Here is a 24,427-nt window from a genome sequence, read left to right on the forward strand (position 1 = left end):
CAGACAACTGTACACCAACATATACACAGAGCACTACACCAACATATACATACAACTCTACACCAACATATACACAGAGCTCTACACCAACATATACATACATATCTACACCAACATATACACAGAGCTCTACACCAACATATACACACAACTTTACACCAACATATATACACACAACTCTACACCAACATATACACACAGCTCTGTAACAACATATACACACAGCTCTACACCAACATATACACACATCTCTACACCAGTATATACACACAGCTCTGCACTTACATATACACACAGCTCTGCACCAACATATATACACAGCTCTGCACAAACATATATACACACAGCTCTGCACCAACATTTACACACAGCTCTACACAAACATATGTACAAACAGCTCTGCACCAACATATACACACAGCTGTACAACAACATATATACACAGCTCTGTATGAACATATATACACACAGCTCTGTACAAACATATACACACAGCTCTACAACAACATATATACATACAGCTCTATACCAACATATGCATACAGCTCTACACCAACATATAAACACAGCTCTATACCAACATATACATACAGCTCTACACCAACATATACACACAGCTCTACACCAACATATACACACAACTCTACACCAACATATACACACAGCTCTACACCAACATATTCACACAGTTCTGTACCAACATATACACACAGCTCTTCCCCAACATATACACCAAGCTCTGCACCAGCATATACACACAGCTCTACAAAAACATAGACAGACAACTGTACACCAACATATACACAGAGCACTACACCAACATATACATACAACTCTACACCAACATATACACAGAGCTCTACACCAACATATACATACATATCTACACCAACATATACACAGAGCTCTACACCAACATATACACACAACTCTACACCAACATATATACACACAACTCTACACCAACATATACACACAGCTCTGTAACAACATATACATACATATCTACACCAACATATACACAGAGCTCTACACCAACATATACACACAACTCTACATCAACATATATACACACAACTCTACGCCAACATATACACACAGCTCTGTAACAACATATACACACAGCTCTACACCAACATATACACACATCTCTACACCAGTATATACACACAGCACTGCACTTACATATACACACAGCTCTGCACCAACATATATACACAGCTCTGCAGAAACATATATACACACAGCTCTGCACCAACATATACACACAGCTCTGCACCAACATTTACACACAGCTCTACCCAAACATATGTACAAACAGCTCTGCACCAACATATACACACAGCTCTGCACCAAAATATACACACAGCTCTGCACCAACATATACACACAGCTGTACAACAGCATATATACACAGCTCTGTATGAACATATATACACACAGCTCTGTACAAACATATACACACAGCTCTACAACAACATATATACATAAAGCTCTATACCAACATATGCATACAGCTCTACACCAACATATACACACAGCTCTATACCAACATATACATACAGCTCTACACCAACATATACACACAACTCTACACCAACATATACACACAGCTCTACACCAACATATACACACAGCTCTGTACCAACATATACATACAGCTCTACACCAACATATACACACAACTCTACACCAACATATACACACAGCTCTACACCAACATATACACACAGCTCTGTACCAACATATACATACAGCTCTACACCAACATATACACACAGCTCTACACCAACATATACACACAGCTCTGTACCAACATATACATACAGCTCTACACCAACATATACACACAACTTTACACCAACATATACACACAGCTCTACACCAACATATACACACAGCTCTGTACCAACATATACACACAGCTTTGCCCCAACACATACACAAAGCTCTACACCAACATATACACACAGCTCTTCCCCAACATATACACCAAGCTCTGCACCAGCATATACACACAGCTCTACAAAAACATATACAGACAACTGTACACCAACATATACACAGAGCACTACACCAACATATACATACAACTCTACACCAACATATACACAGAGCTCTACACCAACATATACATACATATCTACACCAACATATACACAGAGCTCTACACCAACATATACACACAACTCTACACCAACATATATACACACAACTCTACACCAACATATACACACAGCTCTGTAACAACATATACACACAGCTCTACACCAACATATACACACATCTCTACACCAGTATATACACACAGCTCTGCACTTACATATACACACAGCTCTGCACCAACATATATACACAGCTCTGCACAAACATATATACACACAGCTCTGCACCAACATTTACACACAGCTCTACACAAACATATGTACAAACAGCTCTGCACCAACATATACACACAGCTCTGCACCAAAATATACACACAGCTCTGCACCAACATATACACACAGCTGTACAACAACATATATACACAGCTCTGTATGAACATATATACACACAGCTCTGTACAAACATATACACACAGCTCTACAACAACATATATACATACAGCTCTATACCAACATATGCATACAGCTCTACACCAACATATACACACAGCTCTACACCAACATATACACACAGCTCTACACCAACATATACACACAGCTCTATACCAACATATACATACAGCTCTACACCAACATATACACACAACTCTACACCAACACATACACACAGCTCTACACCAACATATACACACAGCTCTGTACCAACATATACACACAGCTTTGCCCCCACATATACACACAGCTCTACACCAACATATACACACAGCTCTGCCCCAACATATACACCCAGCTCTGCACCAACATATACACACAGCTCTACAACAACATATACATACAACTCTACACCAACATATACACAGAGCACTACACCAACATATACATACAACTCTACACCAACATATACGCAGAGCTCTACACCAACATATACAAACAGCTCTGCACCCACATATACAAACAGCTCTGCACCAACATATACTCACAGCTCTGTAACAACATATACACACAGCTCTATATCAACATATACACACATCTCTACACCAGTATATACACACAGCTCTGCACTTACATATACACACAGCTCTGCACCAACATATATACACAGCTCTGCACAAACATATATACACACAGCCCTGCACCAACATTTACACACAGCTCTACACAAACATATGTACAAACAGCTCTGCACCAAAATATACACACAGCTCTGCACCAACATATACACACAGCTATACAACAACATATATACACAGCTCTGTATGAACATATATACACACAGCTCTGCACCAACATATTTACACACAGCTCTGCAACAACATACACACATAGCTCTACACCAACATATATACACACAGCTCTGCAACAACATATACACACAGCTCTGCACCAACATATACACAAAACTCTACATCAACATATACACACAGCTATACACCAACATATACACACAACTCTACACAACATATACACACAGCTCTACACCAACTTATATACACACAACTCTGCACCAACATACACATACAGCTCTACACCAACATATACACACAACTCTACATCAACAAATACACCTAGCTCTGCACCAACATATATACACAACTCTACACAAACATATACACACAGCTCTACACCAACATATACACACAACTCTACACCAACATATACACAAAACTCTTCACCAACATATACACACAACTCTACACCAACATATACACACAGCTCTACACCAACATATACACACAACTCTACACTAACATATACACACAGCTCTACACCAACATATATACACAGCTCTACACAGCATATACACACAGCTCTGCACCAACATATACACACAGCTTTACACAGCATATACACACAGCTCTGCACCAACATATACACACAGCTCTGCACTAACATATACACACAGCTCTACATCAACATATACACACAGCTAAACACCACCATATATACACACAGCTCTGCACCAACATATACACACAGGTCTACACCACCATATATACACACAGATCTACACCAACATATATACACAAAACTCTGGACCACCATGTATACACACAGCTCTGCACTAACATATACACACAGCTCTACATCAACATATACACACAGCTAAACACCACCATATATACACACAGCTCTGCACCAACATATACACACAGCTCTGCACTAACATATACACACAGCTCTACACCAACATATATACACACAGATCTACACCAACATATATACACAAAACTCTGCACCAACATATACACACAGCTCTACACCAACATATACATACAGCTCTACACTAACATATACACACAGCTCTACACCAACATATATGCACACAACTCTACACCAACATATACACACAGCTCTGCACCAACATATATACACACAACTCTACACCAACATATACACACAACTCTCCACCAACATATATGCACAACTCTACACCAACATATACACACAGCTCTAAACCCACATCTACACACAGCTCTACACCAACATATACACACAACTCTACACCAACATATATACACACAGCTCTACACCAACATATACACACAACTCGACAACAACATATATAAATACAGCTCTACACCAATATATACATACAGCTCTGCACCAACATATACACACAACTCTACACCAACATATACATACAGCTCTGCACCAACATATACATACAGCTCTGCACCAACATATACCCACAACTCTACACCAACATATACACACAGCTCTGCACCAACCTATATACACACAACTCTACACCAACATATATACACAGCTCTGCACCAACATATACACACAGCTCTACACCAACATATACACACAGCTCTACACCAACATATACACACAACTCTACAGCAACATATACACACAGCACTGCACCAACATATACACACAGCTCTGCACCAACATATATACACAGCTCTACACCAACATATATACACACAGCTCTACACCAACATATATACACAACTCTACGCCAACATATACACACAGCTCTACACAAGATATACACACAGCTCTGCACCAACATATACACACACAACTATACACTAACATATACACACAGCTCTGCACCAACATATACACATAGCTCTACATCAACATATGTACACAGCTCTTCACCAACATATACACACATCTCTACACCAACATATACACACAGCTCTGCACCAACATATACACACATTTCTAGACCAACATATACACACAGCTCTATACCAACATATACATACAGCTCTACACCAACATATACACACATCTCTACACCAACATATATACATACAGCTCTACACCAACATATACACACAGCTCTGCACCAACATATACACACAGCTCTACACCAACATATACACACAATTCTACACCAACATATAATCACAACTCTACACCAACATATATACATACAACTCTACACCAACATATACACACAGCTCTGTAACAACATATACACACAGCTCTACACCAACATATACACACATCTCTACACCAGTATATACACACAGCTCTGCACTTACATATACACACAGCTCTGCACCAACATATATACACAGCTCTGCACAAACATATATACACACAGCTCTGCACTTACATATACACACAGCTCTGCACCAACATATATACACAGCTCTGCACAAACATATATACACACAGCCCTGCACCAACATTTACACACAGCTCTACACAAACATATGTACAAACAGCTCTGCACCAAAATATACACACAGCTGTACAACAACATATATACACAGCTCTGTATGAGCATATATACACACAGCTCTGCACCAACATATACACACAGCTCTGCACCAACATATACACACAGTTCTGCAACAACATATACACACAGCTCTGCACCAACATATACACAAAACTCTACACCAACATATACACACAGCTATACACCAACATATACACACAACTCTACACAACATATACACACAGCTCTACACCAACTTATATACACACAACTCTGCACCAACAGACACATACAGCTCTACACCAACATATACACACAACTCTACATCAACAAATACACCTAGCTCTGCACCAACATATATACACAGCTCTGCACCAACAAATTTACACAGCTCTGCACCAACATATATACACAACTCTACACAAACATATACACACAGCTCTACACCAACATATACACACAACTCTACACCAACATATACACAAAACTCTTCACCAACATATACACACAACTCTACACCAACATATACACACAGCTCTACACCAACATATACACACAACTCTACACTAACATATACACACAGCTCTACACCAACATATATACACAGCTCTACACAGCATATACACACAGCTCTGCACCAACATATACACACAGCTTTACACAGCATATACACACAGCTCTGCACCAACATATACACACAAAACTCTGGACCACCATGTATACACACAGCTCTGCACTAACATATACACACAGCTCTGCACTAACATATACACACAGCTCTACATCAACATATACACACAGCTAAACACCACCATATATACACACAGCTCTGAACCAACATATACACACAGCTCTACACCACCATATATACACACAGATCTACACCAACATATATACACAAAACTCTGCACCAACATATACACACAGCTCTACACCAACATATACATACAGCTCTAAACCAACATGTACACACAGCTCTACACCAACATATACATACAGCTCTACACTAACATATACACACAGCTCTACACCAACATATATGCACACAACTCTACACCAACATATACACACAGCTCTGCACCAACATATATACACACAACTCTACACCAACATATACACACAACTCTCCACCAACATATATACACAACTCTACACCAACATATACACACAGCTCTAAACCCACATATACACACAACTCTACACCAACATATATACACACAGCTCTACACCAACATATACACACAACTCGACAACAACATATATAAATACAGCTCTACACCAATATATACATACAGCTCTGCACCAACATATACCCACAACTCTACACCAACATATACACACAGCTCTGCACCAACATATATACACACAACTCTACACCAACATATATACACAGCTCTGCACCAACATATACACACAGCTCTAAACCAACATATACACACAGCTCTACACCAACATATACACACAACTCTACACCAACATATACACACAGCACTGCACCAACATATACACACAGCTCTACACCAACATATATACACAGCTCTACACCAACATATATACACACAGCTCTACACCAACATATATACACAACTCTACGCCAACATATACACACAGCTCTACACAAGATATACACACAGCTCTGCACCAACATATACACACACAACTATACACGAACATATACACACAGCTCTGCACCAACATATACACATAGCTCTACATCAACATATGTACACAGCTCTTCACCAACATATACACACATCTCTACACCAATATATACACACAGCTCTGCACCAACATATACACACATTTCTAGACCAACATATACACACAGCTCTACACCAACATATACACACATCTCTACACCAACATATATACATACAGCTCTACACCAACATATACACACAGCTCTGCACCAACATATACACACAGCTCTACACCAACATATACACACAACTCTACACCAACATATAATCACAACTCTACACCAACATATATACATACAACTCTACACCAACATATACACACAGCTCTGCAACAACATATACACACAGCTCTACACCAACATATACACACATCTCTACACCAGTATATACACACAGCTCTGCACTTACATATACACACAGCTCTGCACCAACATATATACACAGCTCTGCACAAACATATATACACACAGCTCTGCACCAACATTTACAATCAGCTCTGCACCAACATATACACACAGCTCTGCACCAAAATATACACACAGCTCTGCACCAACATATACACACAGCTGTACAACAACATATATACACAGCTCTGTATGAACATATATACACACAGCTCTGTACAAACATATACACACAGCTTCACAACAACATATATACATACAGCTCTATACCAACATATGCATACAGCTCTACACCAACATATACACACAGCTCTATACCAACATATACATACAGCTCTACACCAACATATACACACAACTCTACACCAACATATACACACAGCTCTACACCAACATATATACACAGCTCTGTATGAACATATACACACACAGCTCTGTACCAACATATACACACAGCTCTACACCAACATATACACACAGCTCTACACCAACATATACACACAGCTGTACAACAACATATATACACAGCTCTGTATGAACATATACACACACAGCTCTGTACCAACATATACATACAGCTCTACACCAACATATACACACAACTCTACACCAACATATACACACAGCTCTACACCAACATATACACACAGCTTTGCCCCAACATATACACGCAGCTCTACACCAACATATACACACAGCTCTTCCCCAACATATACACCAAGCTCTGCACCAGCATATACACACAGCTCTACAAAAACATATACAGACAACTGTACACCAACATATACACAGAGCACTACACCAACATATACATACAGCTCTACACCAACATATACATACATATCTACACCAACATATACACAGAGCACTACACCAACATATACATACAACTCTACACCAACATATACACAGAGCTCTACACCAACATATACATACATATCTACACCAACATATACACAGAGCTCTACACCAACATATATACACACAACTCTACACCAACACATACACACAGCTCTGTAACAACATATACACACAGCTCTACACCAACATATACACACATCTCTACACCAGTATATACACACAGCACTGCACTTACATATACACACAGCTCTGCACCAACATATATACACAGCTCTGCACAAACATATATACACACAGCTCTGCACCAACATTTACACACAGCTCTACACAAACATATGTACAAACAGCTCTGCACCAACATATACACACAGCTCTGCACCAAAATATACACACAGCTCTGCACCAACATATACACACAGCTGTACAACAACATATATACACAGCTCTGTATGAACATATATACACACAGCTCTGTACAAACATATACACACAGCTCTACACCAACATATACACACAGCTCTGCCCCAACATATACACCCAGCTCTGCACCAACATATACACACAGCTCTACAACAACATATACATACAACTCTACACCAACATATACACAGAGCACTACACCAACATATACATACAACTCTACACCAACATATACGCAGAGCTCTTCACCAACATATACAAACAGCTCTGCACCCACATATACAAACAGCTCTGCACCAACATATACTCACAGCTCTGTAACAACATATACACACAGCTCTATACCAACATATACACACATCTCTTCACCAGTATATACACACAGCTCTGCACTTACATATACACACAGCTCTGCACCAACATATATACACAGCTCTGCACAAACATATATACACACAGCTCTGCACCAACATTTACACACAGCTCTACACAAACAAATGTACAGTCAGCTCTGCACCAAAATATACACACAGCTCTGCACCAAAATATACACACAGCTATACAACAACATATACACACAGCTGTACAACAACATATATACACAGCTCTGTATGAACATATATACACACAGCTCTGCACCAACATATATACACACATCTCTAAACCAACATTTACACACATCTCTACACCAACATATATACACACAGTTCTGCAACAACATATACACACAGCTCTACACCAACATATATACACACAGCTCTGCAACAACATATACACACAGCTCTGCACCAACTTATACACAAAACTCTACACCAACATATACACACAGCTATACACCAACATATACACACAACTCTACACAACATATACACACAGCTCTACACCAACCTATATACACACAACTCTGCACCAACATACACATACAGCTCTACACCAACATATACACACAACTCTACATCAACAAATACACCTAGCTCTGCACCAACATATATACACAGCTCTGCACCAACAAATTCACACAGCTCTGCACCAACATATATACACAACTCTACACAAACATATACACACAGCTCTACACCAACATATACACACAGCTATACACCAACATATACACACAGCACTACACCAACATATACACACAGCTCTACACAGCATATACACACAGCTCTACACCAACATATATGCACACAACTCTACACCAACATATACACACAACTCTACACCAACATATACACACAGCTCTACACCAACATATACACACAACTCTACACTAACATATACACACAGCTCTACACCAACATATATACACAGCTCTACACAGCATATACACACAGCTCTGCACCAACATATACACACAGCTCTACACAGCATATACACACAGCTCTGCACCAACATATACACACAAAACTCTTGACCACCATGTATACACACAGCTCTGCACTAACATATACACACAGCTCTACATCAACACATACACACAGCTAAACACCACCATATATACACACAGCTCTGCACCAACATATACACACAGCTCTACACCACCATATATACACACAGATCTACACCAACATATATACACAAAACTCTGGACCACCATGTATACACACAGCTCTGCACTAACATATACACACAACTCTACATCAACATATACACACAGCTAAACACCACCATATATACACACAGCTCTACACCAACATATATACACACAGATCTACACCAACATATATACACAAAACTCTGCACCAACATATACACACAGCTCTACACCAACATATACATACAGCTCTAAACCAACATATACACACAGCTCTACACCAACATATACATACAGCTCTACACTAACATATACACACAGCTCTACACCAACATATATGCACACAACTCTACACCAACATATACACACAGCTCTGCACCAACATATATACACACAACTCTACACCAACATATACACACAACTCTCCACCAACATATATACACAACTCTACACCAACATATACACACAGCTCTAAACCAACATATACACACAGCTCTACACCAACATATACACACAACTCTACACCAACATATATACACACAGCTCTACACCAACATATACACACAACTTGACAACAACATATATAAATACAGCTCTACACCAATATATACATACAGCTCTGCACCAACATATACACACAACTCTACACCAACATATACATACAGCTCTGCACCAACATATACATACAGCTCTGCACCAACATATACCCACAACTCTACACCAACATATACACACAGCTCTGCACCAACATATATACACACAACTCTACACCAACATATATACACAGCTCTGCACCAACATATACACACAGCTCTACACCAACATATACACACAACTCTACACCAACATATACACACAGCACTGCACCAACATATACACACAGCTCTACACCAACATATATACACAGCTCTACACCAACATATATACACACAGCTCTACACCAACATATATACACAACTCTACGCCAACATATACACACAGCTCTACACAAGATATACACACAGCTCTGCACCAACTTATACACACACAACTATACACGAACATATACACACAGCTCTGCACCAACATATACACATAGCTCTACATCAACATATGTACACAGCTCTTCACCAACATATACACACATCTCTACACCAACATATACACACAGCTCTGCACCAACATATACACACATTTCTAGACCAACATATACACACAGCTCTACACCAACATATACACACATCTCTACACCAACATATATACATACAGCTCTACACCAACATATACACACAGCTCTGCACCAACATATACACACAGCTCTACACCAACATATACACACAACTCTACACCAACATATATACACAACTCTACACCAACATATACATACAGCTCTACACCAACATATACATACAGCTCTGCACCAACATATACACACAACTCTACACCAACATATACACACAGCTGTACACCAACATATATACATACAGCTCTACACCAACATATACATACAGCTCTACACCAACTTATACACACAACTCTATACCAACATATATACTCAACTCTATACCAACATATATACACAGCTCTGCACCAACATACACACACAGCTCTACACCAACATATACATACAGCTCTACACCAACTTATACACACAACTCTATACCAACATATATACACAGCTCTGCACCAACATATACACACAGCTCTGCACCAACATATACACACAACTCTACACCAACATATACACACAATTCTGCACCAACATAGACATACAGCTCTGCACCAACATATACACACAACTCTACACCAACATATATAGACACAGCTCTGCACCAACATATATACACACAACTCTACACCAACATATATAGACACAGCTCTACACCAACATATACACACAGCTCTGCTTCAACATATACACACAGCTCTATACCAACATATGCACAGAGCTCTACACCAACATATACACACAGCTCTACACCAACATATACAAACAACTCAAACACCAACATACATACACAGCACTGCACCAACATATACACACAACTCTACACCAACATATACACACAGCTCTATACCAACATATATACACACAGCTCTACACCAACATATATAAACACAGCTCTACACCAACATATATACACAACTCTATGCCAACATATACACACAGCTGTACACAAGATATACACACAGCTCTGCACCAACATATAAACACACAACTATACACCAACATATACACACAACTCTACATCAACATATACCCACAGCTCTGCACCAACATATACACACACAACTAAACACCTACATATACACACAATTCTACATCATCATATACCCACAGCTCTGCACCAACATATACACACAGCTCTGCATCAACATATACACATAGCTCTACACCAACATATGTACACAGCTCTTCACCAACATATACACACATCTCTACACCAACATATACACACAGCTCTGCACCAACATATACACACATTTCTAGACCTACATATACACACAGCTCTACACCAACATATACACACAGCTCTACACCATCATATATACATACAGCTCTACACCAACATATACACACAGCTCTGCACCAACATATACACACAGCTCTACACCAACATATACACACAGCTCTACACCAACATATATACACAACTATACACCAACATATACACACAGCTCTGCACCAACATATACACAAAGCTCTACACCAACATATGTACACAGCTCTTCACCAACATATACACATAGCTCTGCACCAACATATACACACATTTCTAGACCAACATATACACACAGCTCTACACCAACATATAGACACAGCTCTACACCAACATATATACACACAGCTCTATACCAACATATATACACATTTCTAGACCAACATATACACACAGCTCTACACCAACATATACACACAGCTCTACACCAACATATAGACACAACTCTACACCAACATATACATACAGCTCTACACCAACATATACACACAGCTCTACACCAACATATACACACGGCTCTGCACCAACATATACACACAACTCTTCACCAACATATACACACAACTCTACACCAATATATACACACAGCTCTACACAACATATACACACAACTCTACACCAACATATACACACAGCTCTACACAACATATACACACAGCTCTACACCAACATATACACACAGCTCTACACAACATATACACACAGCTCTGCACCAACATATACACACAACTCTACACCAACATATACACACAGCTCTGCACCAACATATACACACAACTCTTCACCAACATATACACACAACTCTACACCAATATATACACGTAGCTCTACACCAACATATACACACAGCTCTACACCAACATATATACACACAACTCTTGTGAAATTCTTGTCTTATCAACAACTATGGGATTATAGTGGGAAAAAAGTTTAGAAAGAGGTGCTGTGCTGTAGGGGCAAAAACTTTGTATAATAATAAAATAAATAAATAGTATACACACCCTCTGTAAAGATCTTTGTAAGATTTTCAATGGGAAATTTTAAAGAATCCTCTCCATGGGCTTTGTCAGCTTTGTCTGAGACATAATGCTCCAAGAATTGTCTGGAATCAAATCCATGTTCATGATAGATCTTACGTGAACCAGAATCCATCACGTTATCTTCTATCACAGACAGGTGACTGTCTCTACACCGGAGCTACAGGTCTTTACATAACTACTAGGAATTAGCATACAAAGTATGTTAATAAGAATTCCTTACCACATAGGTTCCCAAGTCAGTCATAGGATTAAGTCTTATCATAAATATATTTCATACATCTTTAAATCTGCTTAACTGTAAAAGTAATGTGATGTCCCGGTACAGGACCTTGTCCTGTCCCTGTCTGGAGTCCCCTCAGCTAGAGTCCCTCCATTTCCATGTGGCTCCCCTGTAGGGCTGACCCCTGGTCGCCTCATACAACTTATGTTAATATATTTAATGTATAGGAAATTTTTATGTATAGGACCTTTCCCGCTTCACATGATGTACGGTTTTAATGTATAATTGCTTAAGGAGCTTACTGGGTCATGTTGTCAGTAACCGGACTGGAAGCGGGTAGTGGATCCTCTGTGTTAGTGAGGTGATGGCGTGGGCCTTACCAGGGGACCGGTTCTAAGAAGTTACTGGTTTTCACCAGAGGCCGCCGCAAGGCAGGATGGACTTGCTGCGGCGGTAACTCCCAGGTCGTATCCCCCAATAGCGACTCGACCTCACTAACAGCTGAGATAGGCGTAGTACACCAGGACAAGGCGAAGGCAAGGTCGGATGTAGCAAGAGGTCAAGGCAGGTGGCAAAGGTTCGTAGTCAGGGGCAACAGCAAAGGTCTGGATACACAGGCTTGGGAACACACAGAATGCTTTCTCAGGGAACTAGGGCAACAAGATCCGGCAAGGACAGGAAGGCGGAGTGGGTTTATATACTTTTCACAGTAATTAGAACAGATTGGTCCAGGCATCAATTAATGGTGCACTGGCCCTTTAAATCTAAGAGACCCGGCGCGCGCGCGCCTTAGAGATCGGGACCGCGCACCGGGGATGAGCAGACAGAGGACGGGGCAGGTAATCAGAACGGGATATGACCCGCGGGCGGGCATGTCCCGCTACGTGGATCGCATCCCTGCCGGAGGAATCAGAGCAGCGCTCCCGGTCAGCCAGTCTGACCAGGGCGCTGCAGGAAAGAGATGAACGCCGCGAGCGCTCCGGAAGAGGAGAGGGACCCGGAGCGCTCTGCGTTACAGTACCCCCCCCCCTTAGGACTCCCCCTCTTTTTGGAACAAAGGAATTTGTGGATAAGATCCTTGTCCAAAATATTGACCTCAGGCTCCCAGGACCTCTGTTCAGGCCCAAAATTCTCCCAATCAATTAAAAAAAATCTTTTACCTCGGACGACCTTGGAGGCGAGGATCTCCTTGACGGAGAAGACATCAGAGGAGCCAGAAACAGGAGCAGGAACAGTGACCTTGGGAGAAAAGCGGTTAAGTATGAGAGGTTTGAGAAGAGAAACATGGAAAGAGTTAGGAATACGGAGAGAAGAAGGAAGATGGAGCTTGTAAGAGACAGAATTGATTTGACATTTGATTTTAAATGGCCCGAGGTACCGAGGACCAAGCTTGTAGCTAGGGACACGGAAACAGATGTATTTGGCAGAGAGCCAGACTTCGTCACCAGGGGAAAAGATGTCAGCATGTCTCTTCATGCGAGATGAGGCCAATAGGAGCGATTTTTGGGTCTCTTTCCAGATGGAGGAGAAGTCTTGAGTCAATTCGTCCACGGCAGGGATTTTTGAAGTTATACGAGAATTCAGCCCAGGGCAGAAGATCAACCCAATCGTCTTGATGGGACGAGACAAAATGTCGAAGGTAGTCACCAAGGATCTGGTTTACTCTTTCCACTTGGATTGCGGATGTTAGGAGGAAGAGAAATTTTATTTGATTTTTAATTGACTACAAAGTGCTCTCCAAAATTTTGAAGCAAATTGAACGCCTCTATCAGACACAATATGCGTGGGAAGTCCGTGGAGACGAAAAATGTGGAGAAAAAATTGTTTAGCCAATTGAGGCGCAGAAGGAAGACCTGGAAGCGGGACAAAATGAGCCATTTTGGAAAAACAATCCACGAACACCTAAATGACAGTGTTGCCATGAGATACAGGAAGATCAGTGATAAAGTCCATACCTATATGGGACCAGGGTAGTTCAGGTACAGGCAGAGGAAGGAGAAGATCCGCCGGCTTTTGGCGTGGAGTTTTGTCACGTGCGCACACTGTACAGGCCCGTACGAAATCCGTCACATCTTTCTCCAGAGAGGGCCACCAATAATGTCTGATAATTAACAGTATGGACTTTTTGATTCCAGCATGACCAGCCAGGTGAAAGGAATGACCCCATTTGAGAGTTTGGAGGCGAAGACGTGGAGGAAAATACGTTTTTCCTGGAGGAATTGGCACTAGAGAAGCAGGAGCAGAGGTGATCAGGCATTCTGGAGGTATGATGTGTTAAGGAAAGACTTCAGATTCTGAGACATCGGTGAAACGTGATAGAACATCTGCCCTGATATTCTTGTCCGCCGGGCGAAAATGAATCTGAAAATTGAAACAATGACAAAACAATGACCTAGCCTGGCGAGGATTTAACCGCTGGGCGGACTGGAGATAGGACAAGTTTTTATGGTCCGTGTAGATGATGATGGGATGAAGGGACCCTTCCAGAAGATGCCTCCACTCTTCGAGTGCCAACTTGATGGCCAATAATTCACGGTCTCCTATAGAATAGTTCTTTTCAGGAGGGGAAAAGGTTTTGGCGAAAAATCCGCAAGTTAAATTTTTTCCTTTAGCGGTTTTTTATATATATTTTAACCAGAGTACCCCTTTAAAGGGGTACTCCGGTCCTGAGACATCTTATTCCCTATCCAAAGGATAGGGGATAAGATGTCTCACTGCTGGGGACCCCCGCAATCTTGTATTCGCCACCCACCTGTTTGAGCTGCATGCCGCGGTGCCAGCTCAGAAACAGCCGGGTGACAACCACGGGGCTGGAGTATCGTGATTAATCCTTCTAAGTAGCGACAAAGTGATTTTTAATGCTCTCGCTCGTGTTATTGAGCCAATGAGAGTTCCCTCCACAGTTATTTTTCATTGTCTCCACTTTAAAAGTCTGGACCAGAGCTGGGCTGTTACACACAAGTGTTTCCTTTCCCTTATTTCTCTGGTCAATCACAGCACAGCACATACTCCTCTCTGCTATGCCATTACATAGTGCTGCAACAAAAATAAAAATTGGGAGCAGCAATAGAAACAATACACTAGTGTAACTTAAGGTTTGCTTAATGGAAAAAATCACTTATATTTGGGAAGTTCTAACACTCACTATGATAAAAAAAAAAAGGCCTTTCTGCTGTGTCTCATAAAGCCCTCTTCAATACTCTTGGAAATTTGCAAAGGCCTCAACAAAAACTATAAAATATGGAGAGCTGGGATCACCATGTAGCTATTATTTTTTTAATTATTATTATTATTATTTCTTTTCATGGCTCCTTTGGTTCCAGGACACTGTACATATGATAAGGGTTAAAATACATAGCACAAATGCAAGTACAATGAATGTGACCAAGAGTAAATGACGGGAGAGAGGACACTGCCCGCAAGGACTTACAATGCGCTTTAAAATTTTACCAACACAGTCCTTTAGGAAGCTCAATAAAAACAAAACAAAGATATTACTTTTACAATGTGGCAATGCAAACACAAATTTAAAGGGAACCTGTCATCAACTGTTACCATAGATAATACATAGTAGTGCGTCATATATGGTAAATTGAAGAGTATCGGTCCCGTGGTCCCGAGAAAAAAGAGAAGTGCTTCTGTGGGCGCTCACCTCCGTACCAGATGTAGTCCATAACACATATGTGTATGTTTCCAAGAACTTGGTAAAATAAAACCGCTTGGACACGGATGTATTAAGAAAATAAAAAGAAGGTTTATTCCTTCAGCATGCAATACAGCAATGCGTGGCTGTCCAGCCGATGGCTGTCCAGGCATGCTGGGAGTTGTAGTTTTGAAACATCTGGAGGTCCGCAGGTTGAAGACCACTGAGGGGATTGACAAGCGGTGATGATGAAGGGGGTGAAAATGACAGGGTGATGATGACAGGGGGTGATAATGACAGGGTGATGATGACAGGGTGATGATGACGGGGGTGTTAATGACGGGTGTCTGGATGATGACAGGGGGGATGATGTATTTCCCACCCTAGGCTTATACTTGAGTCAATAACTTTTCCTGGGTTTTTGGGGTGAAATTAGGGGCCTCGGCTTATATTCGGGTTGGCTTATACTCGAGTATATATGGTAAGTACCATTTACAACTCTATGTTTTATGTACCTTAATCAATGATTTACTCTTATGCACTCACTGCCCCCTTATCCCTGCATCTGTAACTTCAACAACAAAATTTCCCAGAATCTGATACTTTATACCACATCAGCCACGTGGCCAATATAAATATTTCCTCTACATTTTTGGTTTTTAGGGCCAGCCTCAGGAGTGTAATATCATTTGTCACTAATGAGAGTTTGAAAGTTTGCTAGAACTTTGCCTTAAACCAAAATACACTTCCCCATATTTAACTTTGTTCAACTAAATATTTGTCTGAGTTCAGATGACGGCCGTGTAAAGACTTTTCCTAACTCCATGGTCATTTAGAGGTTCACAAGATGAGCAGTGCTATTATTGCTTTTTCCTTATCTCTAGAGGACACATGACTTACATGTACATTGCTGTGCCCTGGGACTTAGCGCACACATGTATGTCACGTGGCTCTGCGAAAACCACATTGCGTGATCAGAACCGGGACCTCATGGATAATGGTGGATATTATCAATCCCATTAATGTCCACCATTAACTCTTCAGATGCTAAGATCAATTCTGATCACAACATTTGAAGTATTGAGGGTGTCTACAGACACACATCGGTCCACCTGCAGTGCAATCGCAGATGTCTGACATGTTAACATAGCTGGCGGAGCTCCACTCACCTTCTCTGATCAACTCTACCTGAGGTAGAGTATGATCTGCTATACTATGCCTGTCAGTGTAAAACTGACAGACATAGGCATAATTCAGTGGAGCATAGATGTGTACTCCACTGAATTATGTGTATGATAGTAAAAAATAATAATAAGTGTTAATAAAATGTGAAAAAATGTAGAAAAAAATGTGATTTAAAAAAAAAAAAAGCCTGTACTGCTTTATTACTAATCTTGATATACTCATATCTTATTAATTTATTTATATATGCAGTATGAACCACACCACAGAGCCACATCTAGAAACTAGACACCCTGGGATTGGCTGGAGCAGCTAAGTGAGGAACAATTCAACATACTATCCAAGCAAGGGGCAGAAAAATAATAGCAAATATAAATAGAAGGGAACTCCGGCACTCACCGCATGCTCAGTAGTTCTGCTCCCAACACAGTGCAAAAGTTTCTTTCTTCTCTGACTATGGATATGTGGTGTCCCGGTACCGTATTGTATACGTTATCTTTGCAGAGGTCCCCTTCATCATCACCGCCTGTCATCATCCACACCCCCGTCATTAACACCCTCATCATCATCCCCCGTCATTAACACCCTCATCATCATCCCCCGTCATTAACATCCTCATCACCATCCCCCTGTCATCATCCCACACCCCCCTTCATCATCACCGCCTGTCATCATCCCACAACCCCCTTCATCATCACCGCCTGTCATCATCCCCCTTCATCATTATTCTGTCATCATCCCCCCTTCATCATCACCGCCTGTCATCATCCCCCTGTAATCATCCCACACCCCCCTTCATCATCACCGCCTGTCATCATCCCCCTGTCATCATCCCACACCCCCTTTCATCATCACCGCCTGTCATCATCCCCCTGTCATCATCCCACACCCCCCCTTCATCATCACCGCCTGTCATAATCCCCCTGTCATCATCCTACACCCCCTTTCATCATCACCACCTGTCATCATCCCCCTGTCATCATCCCACACACCCCCTTCATCATCACCGCCTGTCATCATCCCCCTGTCATCATCCCACACCCCCTTTCATCATCACCGCCTGTCATCACCCCCCTGTCATCATCCCACACCCCCCCTTCATCATCACCGCCTGTCATCATCCCCCTGTCATCATCCCACACCCCCTTTCATCATCACCACCTGTTATCATCCCCCTGTCATCATCCCACACCCCCTTTCATCATCACCACCTGTTATCATCCCCCTGTCATCATCCTACACCCCCTTTCATCATCACCACCTGTCATCATCCCCCTGTCATCATCCCAGTCACCCCCTTCATCATCACCGCCTGTCATCATCCCCCTGTCATCATCCCACACCCCCTTTCATCATCACCGCCTGTCATCATCCCCCTGTCATCATCCCACACCCCCCCTTCATCATCACCGCCTGTCATCATCCCCCTGTCATCATCCCACACCCCCTTTCATCATCACCACCTGTTATCATCCCCCTGTCATCATCCCACACCCCCTTTCATCATCACCACCTGTTATCATGCCCCTGTCATCATCCCACACCCCCTTTCATCATCACCGCCTGTCATCATCCCCTTGTCATCATCCAACACCCCCCTTCATCATCACCGCCTGTCATCATCCCCCTGTCATCATCCCACACACCCCTTCATCATCATCATCATCATCATCTGTAATCATCCCACACCTCCCCCCTCCTCCCCTTCATCATCACCGCCTGTCAATGACAGTGGTCTTCAACCTGCGGACCTCCAGATGTTTCAAAACTACAACTCCCAGCATGCCCGGACAGCCATCGGCTGTATATGGCTGGAGTCTGTATGTCTGTGGGGGCACACTGCCTACCTCAGTGGTCTTCAACCTGTGGACCTCCAGATGTTGCAAAACTACAACTCCCAGCATGCTGGGAGTTGTAGTTTTGAAACATCTGGAGGTCCGCAGGTTGAAGACCACTGCGGCCTTCGTCATCATCCAGTCCCCACCCCCACCCCCTTTAGTTTTGTACTCACCTCCCTTCGGCGGGAAGGAAGGGTGATCTGGTATGGGCCATCCATGCTGAAGGGTCCGGTGGGAGGGATAGTTACGGGCTATCCATCTTCACCGGGGGGCTCTTCTCCGCGCTTCGGGCCCGGAATAGTAATGTTGCCTTGACGACGATGCACAGGCATGCTGGGAGTTGTAGTTCTGCAACATCTGGAGGTCCACAGGTTGAAGACCGCTGAGGGTGGAGAGTTCACTCGAGTATAAGCCGAGGGGGGTGTTTTCAGCACGAAACATTGTGCTGAAAAACTCGGCTTATACTCGAGTATATACAGTAAATATTTGTCTGAGTTCAGATGACGGCCGTGTAAAGACATTTCCCAACCAGGTGATGGGTCCGGTGATCATGATATGAAAATATTGTTAGTTATGATCTACTTATTGTTCTTGGCACCTTGAACACCCACACTTAACTCAATGCATTGGCCCAGCATTACAGCTCTTTTTGTCGGGGTTTGCGCCAATTTTTTTTATCTTGATGCTAACCGGCATCACAAGTTGAGATCTATATAATAGCACCACCTAGTGGACTTAAACTGGAAGTGCCTCACCACACTAGCTGACGATTTTAATCTTTGTGTTTGAATCAAAAATAAATCTTTTAAATGGAACTAATAAAAGCTATATTTTAGGTGGGTCTTTAGTTTAGGGTATTTTTCCCCGGAAGGGGTCACCTTCCTATAAGGGGATTGGATTTGGTTTAGATAATTTTTATTGGATTTTTTTTTTAGAAATTTACAACAAAGGAAAGATTGGCCAAAGAAAACAACGTGGCCAAGGAACAATACATAACAAATATAACACAGTTATATAAATATTACTAAAGCAATCACACGCTGTATGTAGAAATATTAATTTGCAGAATCATGTCTTTGGATGTTGCGGATATTATAGACATATCCGGTAGATCATTATAGGTCATCTTGAAAAATTATTGATCCTGAGACCTACTGGAACAATTTTTTGATCTGACTGGAACCTGTATGGCAGTTAAAATCTGCCAATCTGTCCCGTATTAGCCAGAATATCTGGCTTCTTGTCACAAGCGATAAATGCAGAGGTTGCTACTAGTGAAGCATCACATGTCTTCTCTACTAATACTTTACCACTGACTCAAGTAGATATATTCCAAGCGTTTAGGAACTGAAATGAAACATAGAAGCAATACACCCAATCTTGGTGGGAAGTTGCTAGTCTAGAAATGTATTATCAGCAACGGATTGTATATAGAGGGTTGAGATCGTCTCTGGTGCCGCACGCACATAAAGAAGACAAAGCTTTCATTAGAGGGTGGGAGACCCTCCAGACGGAGAATTCCCTGAGGATTATTAGCTACTTGCTTGAATACGAAATAAGTTTTCTAGTTAAAATCACTAAGCAAATAGAATCAGAAATACAAAAGGTTCAAGGCTTTTCCAATAATCCCGAGTTTGCTAATTTGGAACAAAAACTGCAAAAATTTTTTGAATCCTATGAAAGTGAACTAAAACAAAGAAAGCACAATAAATATATCCGAGACTACACTGACTTTGCAACAGGGAGGATATACACATATAAAGAAAAACAGAGGAACGTGACACGTGGAGTGGACCGAGAACACAAACAGTGACCGAGTCGGATACATCAGGAACTGAAGATTTTCAGTCTGACTCAGGCAGTATATCTGACTTAGGCACTAAAATGAAATTTAAAGGAGTAAAATATAGGGGAGCAGTTAAAAAAACATACAAAAAAACACAATCAGGAAGAACAACATCCACTTCCACAACATGTGGCAATACGCATACATCTGGACAATTCTCTGCACCCTCACCCAATCACAATATCACGATACCTCTGTCAATGACACCATCAAACTCTCAAAATGTATCGATGCCAATGCAAGTTACTGTCCCAGTGACAAATACTGGTCAAGCAATGAGGACACAATTACCCTCCACCAACAATTATCAAGCTCCTACAGTTACCAATGGTCAAATGAACATGTCTTCTTTTTTAGGGGCACAACAGGGTCAAGTAGGCCCGATACAGACAGTGGGAGGGATGAACCAGACGAGTACTACGGTATTCAGTCTAACCCCGTTTCCACCTCACCTTCTATAGGTTTAGCAATTAATGACGAACCCCATATGGGGGCTTATGATACCTCGAATGCCCAGGATAATGATATAAAAACTAATGAGATGCAGATTATTAATCTATCATCATACCATCTGAAAGAATCTGAAAAAACACTACTACTAAGAGGCCTGTCCTTCACGCCCACACCCAGATTCGATGGGTGAAGGACACCCTAGAGAGCGGGGCCGCGCGCGCCGGGACAGAACCGCAAGAGGACGGGGCAGGTGAGGAGATTGGGATGAGACCCGCGGGCGGTCGCGTCCCGCTACGCGGATCGCATCCCCGCCGGTGATACCAGTGCAGCGCTCCCGGTCAGCGGGTCTGACCGGGGTGCTGCACAGAGAAGAACGCAGCGAGCGCTCCGGGGAGGAGCAGGGACCCGGAGCGCTCGGCATAACAGTACCCCCCCCTTTGGTCTCCCCCTCTTTTTGGAGCCCAGGAACCTATGGATGAGCTCCTTGTCGAGGATATTGTCCTCGGGCTCCCAAGACCTCTCTTCGGGGCCACAATTCTCCCAGTCAACGAGAATTTTTTTTTTACCTCTGACCACCCTGGAGGCGAGGATTTCTCTTATCGTGAAGACATCAGTGGAGCCAGAGACAGGAGCAGGGTGACCTTGGGGGAAAAGCGGTTAAGAACGAGAGGTTTGAGAAGGGAAACATGAAAGGAGTTAGGAATACGAAGAGAAGGAGGAAGATGAAGTTTGCAGGAGACAGAATTGATTTGACTTTTGACTTTAAATGGTCCAAGGTAAAGTGGACCCAGCTTGTAGCTAGGAACACGAAACCGGATATATTTGGCAGAGAGCCACACTTTGTCCCTTGGAGCGAAGACAGAAGGAGTTCTTCTCTTCTTATCCGCATGTCTCTTCATACGAGATGAGGCCAGTAGCAGCGACTTTTGAGTCTCCTTCCAGATAACAGAGAAATCCCGGGTTACTTCATCTACAGCAGGAACTCCAGAAGAAGTGGGAATGGGGAGGGGGGG

At 41.9% G+C, this 24,427-nt stretch overlaps 1 protein-coding gene across 1 annotated transcript in view; it reads right to left on the minus strand.

The window, feature by feature from the left end:
• The window catches only part of LOC130293278 (nicotinamide N-methyltransferase-like), a 45,323-nt gene extending 30,979 nt beyond the window's left edge, over positions 1 to 14,344 (minus strand). Inside the window, exon 1 of the mRNA XM_056541782.1 lies at positions 14,194 to 14,344. Within this exon, the coding sequence (XP_056397757.1) occupies positions 14,194 to 14,344 (151 nt within the window). The remainder of the gene's footprint in view (positions 1 to 14,193) is intronic.
• Positions 14,345 to 24,427: the final 10,083 nt, after the last annotated feature.

Source organism: Hyla sarda, chromosome 10, assembly GCF_029499605.1.
Source record: "Hyla sarda isolate aHylSar1 chromosome 10, aHylSar1.hap1, whole genome shotgun sequence".
NCBI classification, from domain to species: Eukaryota; Metazoa; Chordata; class Amphibia; order Anura; family Hylidae; genus Hyla; species Hyla sarda.